The sequence below is a fragment of the Kryptolebias marmoratus genome, linkage group LG18, assembly GCF_001649575.2.
Source record: "Kryptolebias marmoratus isolate JLee-2015 linkage group LG18, ASM164957v2, whole genome shotgun sequence".
In the NCBI taxonomy this organism is placed as follows: domain Eukaryota; kingdom Metazoa; phylum Chordata; class Actinopteri; order Cyprinodontiformes; family Rivulidae; genus Kryptolebias; species Kryptolebias marmoratus.
Genome location: NC_051447.1, coordinates 1,552,057 through 1,562,605, shown reverse-complemented (window position 1 = coordinate 1,562,605; position 10,549 = coordinate 1,552,057). Strand labels below are relative to the sequence as shown.

Below are 10,549 nucleotides of genomic sequence, written 5' to 3'. Positions count from 1 at the left end.
AAGAAGACGAAGGAGGCCAGTCTGTGATTGGCTGGTGGCGTGGCTCATTTACATACAACTTTGGGTTGCGAGCGCAGAGAGAGCAGAGCGAGCGAGCGGTTTGTCAGAGCCGAGCGCGAGCAGAGAGAGCCGAGCGCGAGCAGAGAGAGAGCCGAGCGCGAGCAGTTTGTCAGAGTTGAGCGGTCTGTACTCTCAAATCAGTGTCACTACGCGCTCAACCTGGTGGCACAATAATAACGCCATATATTCTCAACAGTTCACAGAAAAGGCAGTCAAGCTAAAGAAGGTGTCCTGTTGGGCCTTGTTAGCTGGTAGGACTCCAGAGGCAGCTGAGGGGTACCAGTGGGCCAAGCGGCAACGGCAAAGGGTGTGGGAGGACTTTGGCGAGGCCTTGGACTCGATCGACTACTAGAAGATTCTGGTAAACTGTCAGTGGTTAAAAAGCTCTGTGGCGGCAGGGCTCTGAGAAAGAACAAGATCCGGCCTGAGTTCCTAAAGGGTTTGGATGTTGCTGGGGTGCCTGGGCATTGTTGCTGCTGATGCTACTTGTGCTTTAAAATAGCAGAATTCTTTGTACATAACCATGTAATGAAGAACTGATGGTTGTGTAAAGGTCTATAAAACAGTTTTTGCATTAACAGCAATGAAAATGATCAGATTGGAGTTGTTATAACAACCGCTTTGGTCTTGGCTGCGTTTAGACTAGCTGTTACCTTATCAGTCCTGTCAAAATGAAACCATTTCTACAAAGCTATCTACAACAGGTTAGATATTGTTTATGTCATTTCCACCACAGTTCAAATTGACCAACATATTCCTTAAAGTAACAATGTTAACATTTAATTTCTACAGAAGTCACACAACTAACATTAGGCTTTATGTCTAAGTTAATGAGACCTTCATTAAGATCACTAAAAAATGAAACTCTCACAAAATGCATGTGTTGTTGATGTCATGGGTGGATAAGAAGTAACAACAGACTATTTTCAGCCTGAAGCCCTTATATGCAGGTTTACCCAGGCTTGGCCACAAGAAAGTAATTTGTTTGTTTTACATCCAGTCATCAATTAAACAAAACAAAACAAACAAAAAAACTGTGCATGACCCTGCATGTAGATGCGTAATACTTGACACTATTGCTTTAGTACTGATTACATGCAAAATTAGAGTCTGCAACACTGTAAAACAAATCAATAAAAAGATCAGCAAAGGAAACCAAACAATCTGAGCATCAGGAAAACTGTTGGGTTATAAATGACCAATAAAAACCAAAATTGTTCTATATATATATATATTCTTCCAATGGAAAGCTTATAAAACAGAAAATATAATTTAAAAAAGCCCCATGCAAGATTTTGGTAATAAGACATCTATATTAATCGTTTAAAGAAACATGCTAGAGCTCTGCACAGAGTGAATGAAGAACCATGCATGCTGCACTGAGCGGTGACTGTAAACAAACACACACCTGCATGGAATGGCTGAGAACCACCGAGCCCCCTGACCCTTGGCCCATTTTCATGGAATGTTAAAATGGACCATCGGGTGGATTCTTTCACACTTCCAGCTTTAAACATGACTGAGAGTCGATGGATGTGTAATAAATATTTTAGGCCACACGCTCTTTGTCTCAAAGTTTCTCAAAGTTCTAGTTTCTCAAAACTTTGGAGATGAATAAGAAATCAGATATAAGTCTATGATTGGCCAAAACTCCTGAATCAAGATCAGGTTTTTTCAAAATAAACATTCAATAGAGACAAATTAAGAAGATCCAAAATGGGAATATCAATTAAGGGAAACATCTCTTTGAACAGCTTGTTTGGGATGGGATCCAGAACACATGTTAATATTTTGGATGAAGCTACTATTTTTGACAATTCTGAAGCTCAACAGGACAAAAACAGTCCAAACACAAATCAGGTTCTAGTGACACTTTTAAAGCTGCCTCATCTGACAGAGAATCAGAGGCAACAGTAGGAAGGATGATGTGAATTTTCCCTGTAATTGAAGTGATTTTATTTATAAAAAATCTCATGAAGCCATCATCAATTATAGAGATAAATGGTTCATTAGAAATAGGACTTTTCATTAGTGTAGCTACAGTACTAAACAGAAACCTGGGGTTGTTCTTGTTTTCCTCTATTAAAGATGAATAATATGCAGTTCTAGCTTTACAAAGCTCTTTTACCATCTTACCCTACCACCTCATCTTTCTACTAACTGTCCACAAAAAGTCTGTCATCCCTGAAGATCCTTAGGTATTGCTCTGGATAAACTTTCACCTTAGGATGGTCGTACACACATTCATTGGAGAAAATCTAATATACGGAGGGAGGGGTATTTTAAATCTCTTTAATTTCTTCATTCGTTTTTCTGAGTCTCATGATTGATTATATAGAAAATCTCTTTTAAAATATGATTTCATTTCATTTTTAAAATTTTGAAGTTAATGTTTAAAATTGATGTGTTAATTTTATCTGAGAAAATTAAATATTTTAGCAGACATTTGACAATTTTTGTAATTTGATGGAATGCTCAAGTGTTTTGATCATGGTAAAGAAATAATTTGTAATGAAGGATTGCAGTGATTGAAATGTCTGATCTTTATTTTACATAATAAATGTACTTGATTTTATGTGCTCAGTCAGAATGTTCTGAACAGAAAAAGAAACTTTCATCTGAATCCAACTGCTCTACTCATCATCAGCCGGTTGACATGTTGGGTATTAAAGGGTATAAGTGTTTTCTATATGTAAACTTTGTCTAGTTTTTCTTATTGTAGGTAAAGTTCAGCAGTAAGAACTTCAGTAAAAAAATAAAAACTAACTCCTCCAGAAAGAATTCAGCAAGATAGCCATCTATAAACTATATTTACATTATATTTCGGATACCATCAGCTGAGCTACCAGGCCAGCCAAGCTGCCACTGCTCTCCTGGATGACCAGGGCAAGCTGCTGACCTCAACTAACCTTCAACTGCCTCTGAGGTTTCACATCCAACATTTTCACAGAGGTCAGGGAATTAAGTGGCTCAACATTTCATAAAAATCTTGCTGTTTGTTCCAATAATCAACAGAAACACTGAAAACATACATCAGACTATTTATTACCCTCCAAAAAATTGCAATTTTTCCAACAATATCTCCACACAAAGAACCATGGGTTTTATGACATTCTGGTATGAGTTGGGACAGTTCTTGAAAGTAAATATTTTCATCATCTGGTATTTGTATGCCTCTGAATAGGTAATAGGTAGAGTGTATTGGTCCTGCCAGAACCACATGGTGGTCTTCTTTGTGGAGCTTTAGCTTTGAGAGGTTTGCTGCATGATGACTGAACACAGACTCAATATCTGCAGGTACTCATCTGCTCCATCTGCCAGGCACTTCCCGACAACCTGAAACACAACACACAAGCTCAGGCAGGAAATTATGGGAAATCTTTATCTAAAAGGACACTATTACAGCATAGTGATGGGTATCATAATCAGAACTACCTGTTTGTTATCTCCCATTGCCAAAGGCAAAAGGCAGGTAATAATGTTTTTGTGTTTGTCTGTACAGGTAGCATAATCTCATAAACCACTAGATAAAGTTTAATGATACTTCAGAAAGTAATCAGTGGATACACATCTACAAACAATTACCTTTTGGAGTCAGTTCAATTCAATATAGCTGACACAGCTCATCAACATTAGCAAACATAAAAATGGCTATAATCTTGTCAGTTTTACAGATATTGAGCTAAATTTTGTTTGTAGCTCTGAGCAGGACATCTCACGGTATTGCACGAGACTGTACATACAGTTATTTACAAGGTTTGACCAAAATGATTATAGCTCAATAATTTCTTTTAAGATGATCTTAGTCTACAACCTTGGCATTAAAGGTAGGATTTCTTTACTTGTTGGATTTTAACTGTTTACTTATCTGTTTATGATGGGAATAGATATTCAGGGGCCTCATGTACAAAGATTTGCATGGATTTCCTACTGAAACATTGCAAACACTTAAATTGAAAAAAAAAAAATTACAAATTACAAAGAAATTACAAAGAAATGGTCAGACATAAAGGTGGAAGTGAAAAGGAGGATGGCTGCCCATCGCCTCTCATCCATTAAAGTAATAATAGCAGTCGAAATATGCAATTTTTCTGAATTTTGATTTGAATGTGTTGTATGTGTATTATCTATAATACAACCCCCCTACACACACACACTAAATATGCACCATTCACTACCATAAGTCTACCAAATAGTTTATAAGAAATTAGCAATATCAGCAGAATTGTTTTGTTGCCAACAATTCAGATTTTTTTTTTTTCGAACTTTGACAAGTACACTTTGGACAATCTTGGAACAAGACAAATATCGGGAAAATAGTCTCTGGATGTAAACAAAGTCACAGGAATAACAATGGAATCAGAGACTCCAAGCTGAAAAGGAAAAGGTAAAGTTCTCTCTTCTTCTGAAAATAAATACATAGATAATTTTAAAAAAATCCTGTAAGGATGAGAGTTGACAGAAGCAGAGTAAATTTGGGGGAGGATAGCATTAAAGCAAATTTGGCACCAAAATAGTCTGCAAATGAGCTTCGCCGAGATATTGTAAACTCTAAAAAGTAGTAATGAATTAAATTTAATATAAACTGTTTCAATCAGCTAATCCCGCAATATTTAAAAAAACACACAACTCATTTTCCTACTGTACATCATCAACTTGATATGGAGTCGTGTTGCACAATTATTCCTTTTTTAAAGCTTACTGCAGTCTTAGTGGTGCAGAAAATAGAACTGTGGCTTACAAATACATTCAAGTTTACAATTTTTATTTTTCAGCTATTGTTTGTGCTGAAAATCATGCACGTTAATAAAAAAAAGTCAGGTCCAACAGGAAGATTTCAACTTAAGATTTGAAACCTTAGCCTATATTTAATAGATTGGATGATTAAATAAACATATATATCCTTGAATAAAATAGTTCTTGCTCAGATTTGACCACTAAATGCCAACATTTAATCACACATACATGTGGGATACTGACTGACTTAAAATGACTGGAATATTTTATTTCATATTATTTGACAATCTGATGTTTATTTTACATTTTCCACTGGATAGAAGTATGATGAAATATAAATACTGAGACGCTCTGATGTTTATGTCTGGGATATTATGAAAAGAATGAATGAAAGGGTTGTGCTTCTTACTGACAGTTCATCAAAACTATAAACAGGGAGCTCTAGCCACGCTCAAACAGATCCTCCGTCATGATACTGAAAACTCTGTTGACTCTATGCATACACAGCTGGCCAGGCAGGAAATCTCACTTCATATTATACCCATAATTATGTGTCCAATAATAGTTTTCACGTAATCAACAGTTTTGTAGCATACCCTCTTAATGTTGCTAATGGACCAATAACTCTGAAAATGTAAATACACCAGCAATGAATTTAGCCTGAGGCTGAGAATGTTTCCACGGTTTTTTCATCAATGATACCTCTGAACTTTTGCGTGGAAAAAGGTGTACACCATTTTTGGGTGTGTATATGTATAAGGCCTCGGTTGTGACTGATGAAAAAATGACTGATGAGCATAGGGTATATATATATATATATATATTTTTTTTTTGTTCAAGCTGTACAGTGTCCTATATATATATGTTTTAAAACTTACCGCCATTTTTTCAGTGATGGCTGACTTTTGTTTGTCGCTGATGTCCTGTTCTAAGATGGAGTCATGGAGCTGAGTCAGGATCTGTGTAGCTGCATAACCTTCATCCACCATGTTCTGGCAGAAAGACATTGAATAAGCAGCAAGCAGATTAACAACAGATAATCAAAAACCAGAGATTTATGTATTACATAAGGAACTTTCTGTTTGTAAAAGTATTTTTGAATAACTTACCCTGACTGCAACCTCTAGTTTCTCAAACGTTCCTTTCAAACAAAGTTGGAGCAAGTTGTCAATCATTTTGGAAGGGATAACCTAAAAAAAGAGTGAAGCGACTGAATAACAACAGCTGAATAATATTTAATGAAAATGTCTATGCTGCAATACGAAAGAAAGATTTGTGACCTACCCCTGCAATCTCAACAATAACATGATCAGTGATCTTCTTGTCCGTGCTGAGGCGTGCAGCACTTTGCAAAAAGGTGATGGCTTTCCGCAGGTCTCCTTCAGACAGGTGCACCAGAGTTGTGATACTCTGTGGGGAAAAAAAGCAGGTTTTTGTTATATGTGAAGTCTAGAAAGATTCTTCAGCTGCAGTTATCTAGATGTGTGGAACATCATGTAGCTGCTGCTGATGCAGTTGGTTTTCAGACCCACTCTGATTAAATATATAAGCTCTAAACAAGCAGATTCTTGCCAAACTGTTTGACTGGATTAAAAGATCCAAATCAAATAAATAAGGTTGGATTGAGGATGGGGGTTATAATCTATTTTTATCTATCAACGAAAGCACTATGGACAACATTGGCCCTGTGTTGTTGCTGTTTTTTAAACTTATGGGGATTCTCCTGAGACTTCAGGAAGAGAGGCGCAGTGGAAGAAATGCTCTGGATGCCAATTTAGTCACAATAGAACATGATCGTCCTTTGTCAAAGATACTAACAGCCCTCCCCAAACTCTACAACAGGACCAGAAACAAAGTTGTGGAAACACTGAATATAGCAGGCCAGATAACTTGGATAGATATGATCCATGGACATCCACTGCCACAGAAGCTTCTGTCATTGTAATCAGCATTTTGACTCCTTGGCCAAGTGGGTAAGGAGGTCAGAGTTGGGGGTTCAATCCCCAGCCCCAAGGTGTCCTGGGGTAAGACACTGTCAAGTTATTCTTCTTGCCTTTGTGCAGCTTCTCTACTTGACAGGGATGATCGCATCTACGCAGACTTCAAACTGGTTTTACTCAAAGGACCAAGCGGTTATTTTCTTTGCTTCTCTGTTTTATTTAAGTGACAGGATGTTTTCTTTTATAGTTGATCCAGCATTAGGTAAAAACCTTTAAACAACCCCAAAAGGAAAAAAGAAATAAGATATTGCTAACCTACTAGTCAAGCTTACATAAATTATTTATAAAGAAATACTAAACATCATCATGTGAAAATTTTTTTCAGTTAAAAAGCACCCTTTTAACACTATTTAATTAACTCTAATACATGTCAAATCTGTCTGTCATGATTTCACGTTTTCAATGTACTAATAAAACTTAACCAATCCAGCAGCTAGGCTAAGCTACAATACAAATAATTCAGCAGCACATTAGCAGCACAGGTTCACACAATAAAATCTCTGCCTTACCGGTAGCCTCTCTGCTTATTTGTAGATCTGAACAGTTCTACACAGGCTAGAAACATGAGCAGTTTACTTAGAGTTTGCTTGACGAACCGTTTCTCCCTCTGCTGTTATTATCCATCCCTCTTTATAGTCCGTGTAGCAACTACTGCTCTGCCGTGACTTTTTTTTTTTTAACTTTACAGACACTGAACCCTCCACTATCCCTGTTATGTTTATTGGTACAAGTGGAATAGAAAAGTGCTGTACATAATGTGTAAAATTTACAATAGAATTTCTATTTGAGTGTGTGTGTGAATGAGGAACCTTGTAAAGCTTAAGCCATTCTTTAGAAATCCCCTAAAGGCTGAGCTGCAGCTGTTGAAAGCCTAGTTGGTTTAAAAAAATGCCCCAAAATTGCAGGTAAAATGGTGAGAAATGCATGAATTTTCAGCTGCAGTTTCACCAAACTCAGAGTGTTTGTGACCATGTGACCAAGTACTGTAATCTGTACTCTCGGTGTGCACATGATTTTATTGCCCACCTCCGCTCACATGGTACCCACACAGTCTATCATTTAATTTGTTGGAGTGCACTTTAGAAATGATGATAGGCAGATTTGGAACCTTTTTTGTTCAGTAAACGTTAATCATTTTCAGTGTGGATTTTAGACCTGAAATACTGTTTCTAATGTTTTCTGTCAGAAAAGAGCTGTGGTGTAGATGTCCAAGTACAGCTCTCGTGCTCTTGAGGAAAGTTGGAGATACCTACAACCATTAACTATTCCAAAAGAGAAGCACAATTTTTTTGAACATGTTTAAAACTCAAGTGACAGGGTTGCACACCCCTGTAACTTACGCAAGGAAGCTGAGAACCACGTAAAAGTCGCAAGACATTTCGAAAACATTCGGGAGACTCACATATGAATACTGTTTGCCAACTACTCACAGCCCACTGCGATAGGCCCTTATTCTACCAAGTGACTGAATTCAAATAATACACTGCCTGGCCAAAAAAAAAGTTGCCACCAAAAAAAAAAGTTTACACACTAATATTTTGTTGGACCGCCTTTAGCTTTGATTACGGCACTCATTCGCTGTGGCATTGTTTCAATAAGCTTCTGCAATGTCACAAGATTTATTTCCATCCAGTGTTGCATTAATTTTTCATCAAGATCTGCTGAACCTAGACCTGACCAACTGCAGCAACCCCAGATCATAGCACTGCCCCCACAGGCTTGGACAGTAGGCACTAGGCATGATGGGTGCAACACTTCACCTGCCTCTCTTCTTACCCTGATGCTCTCATCACTCTGGAACAGGGTAAATGTGGACTCATCAGACCACATGACCTTCTTCCATTGATCCAGAGTCCAATCTTTATGCTCCCTAGCAAATTGAAGTCTTTTTTTTTTCAGTTACACTCACTGATTAGTGGTTTTCTTAAGGCTGACATCTTTTCCACAACCACGGGATGTGTCTTTCAACATGGTTGCTTAAGAAATGAGAAGCATCTAATTGCACCAGTTGGGGTTAAATAACTTGTTGCCAGCTGAAACATAATTGCCCATGCAGTAATCATCCAATAGGAGGCTCGTACCTATTTGCTCAGTTAAATCCAGGTGGCAACGTTTTTTTTGGGCCAGGCAGTGTATCTAAATGAATAAAACAGCGGGAGGATTTTTCATTGAGACAATTATTTGGTGTTGTACTCAAAGGAACCACCAGGTGGCACCTCCTACAGCTTACTGCAGAAAAGTTCTAGTGATTCCAGCTGTTGTTTAAGCATCACACTTGTCACATCTGTTTTTCCTCTTTGAGGAAGAAAATACCTTGATGCTTGCCTGATTCTCTGTGAGGGTTCAGATAAAGCCAGGCTTCTGGACAAGGCTGACACATGGCCACAGTAAACATGAGACAGACAACCGTTATCGCTGTCACTCACATCTTGTGACAATTTAGAGCAGGGGTGCCCAATCCTGGTCCTGGAGAGCCGCTGTCCTGCATGTTTAAGATGTTTCTCTGCTTTGACACACCTGATTTGAATGACTGAGTGATTAACAGGCTTCTGCAGAACTTGAAGACCTGCTGAAGAGCAGGGAAACAACTAAAACCTGCAGGATGGTGGCCCTCTAGGACCAGGACTAGACACCACTGATTTACAGTTATCAGTTAACCTACCATATTGTCTTTTAGTCTTTAGGAATAAACTAGAGTACTCAGAAAAACACACACATGCACAGGGAGAACACGTAAAACTCTGGACATATGTTAATGGAAAAAAATAAACTATAACGACTTAACTCGGGTGTTGGCCATAAATGATTTCCACAATTTAGAAAACGTGAATGTGAATTTCCATGGATTCATGGAAATGGATGTTAGAATTCAGTGTTAAACCTGAGTTTCATGGGATTTGTTAGTATTTCAAAGCAATATGACACCATGCTGATTATGATTAATATTTATTGAAAAACTGTTCCAAATCTGCCCATCATCAATTCAAATTTGGGTTTTCTTTAACAATCTAAAGGCGTGTTTCCAGTATGTGACCTGGAACCTTTTTGCTTCGGTACTGAATTACCCTGCATCATCAACATTTCTTTCAGTCTTGGTTCTGAAACCTATCTTGGTTTCTTTCAGTCCTACATTTTGGGGTACGTTGTAGATTAGACAACTGAAGAATTGCAGCTGGTCAGATGGTAGCAGCTGCCTTTGTTTTTTCATATGCACGTTTCTAAGGGGTTTTTGTTGGGAATAGACGCATCACCCGTTTTTGTTTTAACTGTGAATTTCCACGCTTGTGCAGTACACTGGTTGGCAGAAACAAAGAAGTAGTGAGAGAATGAATGAACCTTGCGCCAGACAAAACACTAAAAAGAAATAAAGACATACAGTATACCACATTCAGACAGCACTGCTTTTCAAAGCCATTGTGATAAATTAACTATTGGAGGAAATATGTTGCTGGGAATATGAAGTCTGTCAACAGGTGGCCAAATATTTTCAGTCTAGGCATTTGCAAACTACAACTTTAGGACTTTACACCAAAGACACTGAAAGCTCACAAGTCATTGGACAGTTCTAATTATTTCTACTTGGGGTTATATTTTGAGGAGTCGGCCTGTTTGCTTTGTTAGAACAACAGTGATTTTATATCAGGGTGTCTGGCAGGCAGTGGCGGTTCCTTATATGGGCAAGATGGGCGGCCGCCCAGGGCAGCCTCCAGCAGGGGGCGGCATAAATTCCCCCCACCCCACCCCCCACCCCC

The 10,549-nt window shown here is 38.1% G+C and overlaps 1 protein-coding gene across 2 annotated transcripts in view; it reads right to left on the bottom strand.

The window, feature by feature from the left end:
• Positions 1 to 3,089: 3,089 nt before the first annotated feature.
• rfc4 (replication factor C (activator 1) 4) overlaps positions 3,090 to 10,549 on the bottom strand; it is a 22,890-nt gene continuing 15,430 nt past the window's right edge. For both annotated transcript variants that reach the window (XM_017440558.3, XM_025002655.2), the window contains exons 8-11: positions 6,082 to 6,207; positions 5,907 to 5,987; positions 5,676 to 5,789; positions 3,090 to 3,396 (exon numbers count right to left, since the gene is read on the bottom strand). In XM_017440558.3, the coding sequence (XP_017296047.1) occupies positions 3,304 to 3,396; positions 5,676 to 5,789; positions 5,907 to 5,987; positions 6,082 to 6,207 (414 nt within the window). In that variant the 3' untranslated portion in view covers positions 3,090 to 3,303. The remainder of the gene's footprint in view (positions 3,397 to 5,675; positions 5,790 to 5,906; positions 5,988 to 6,081; positions 6,208 to 10,549) is intronic.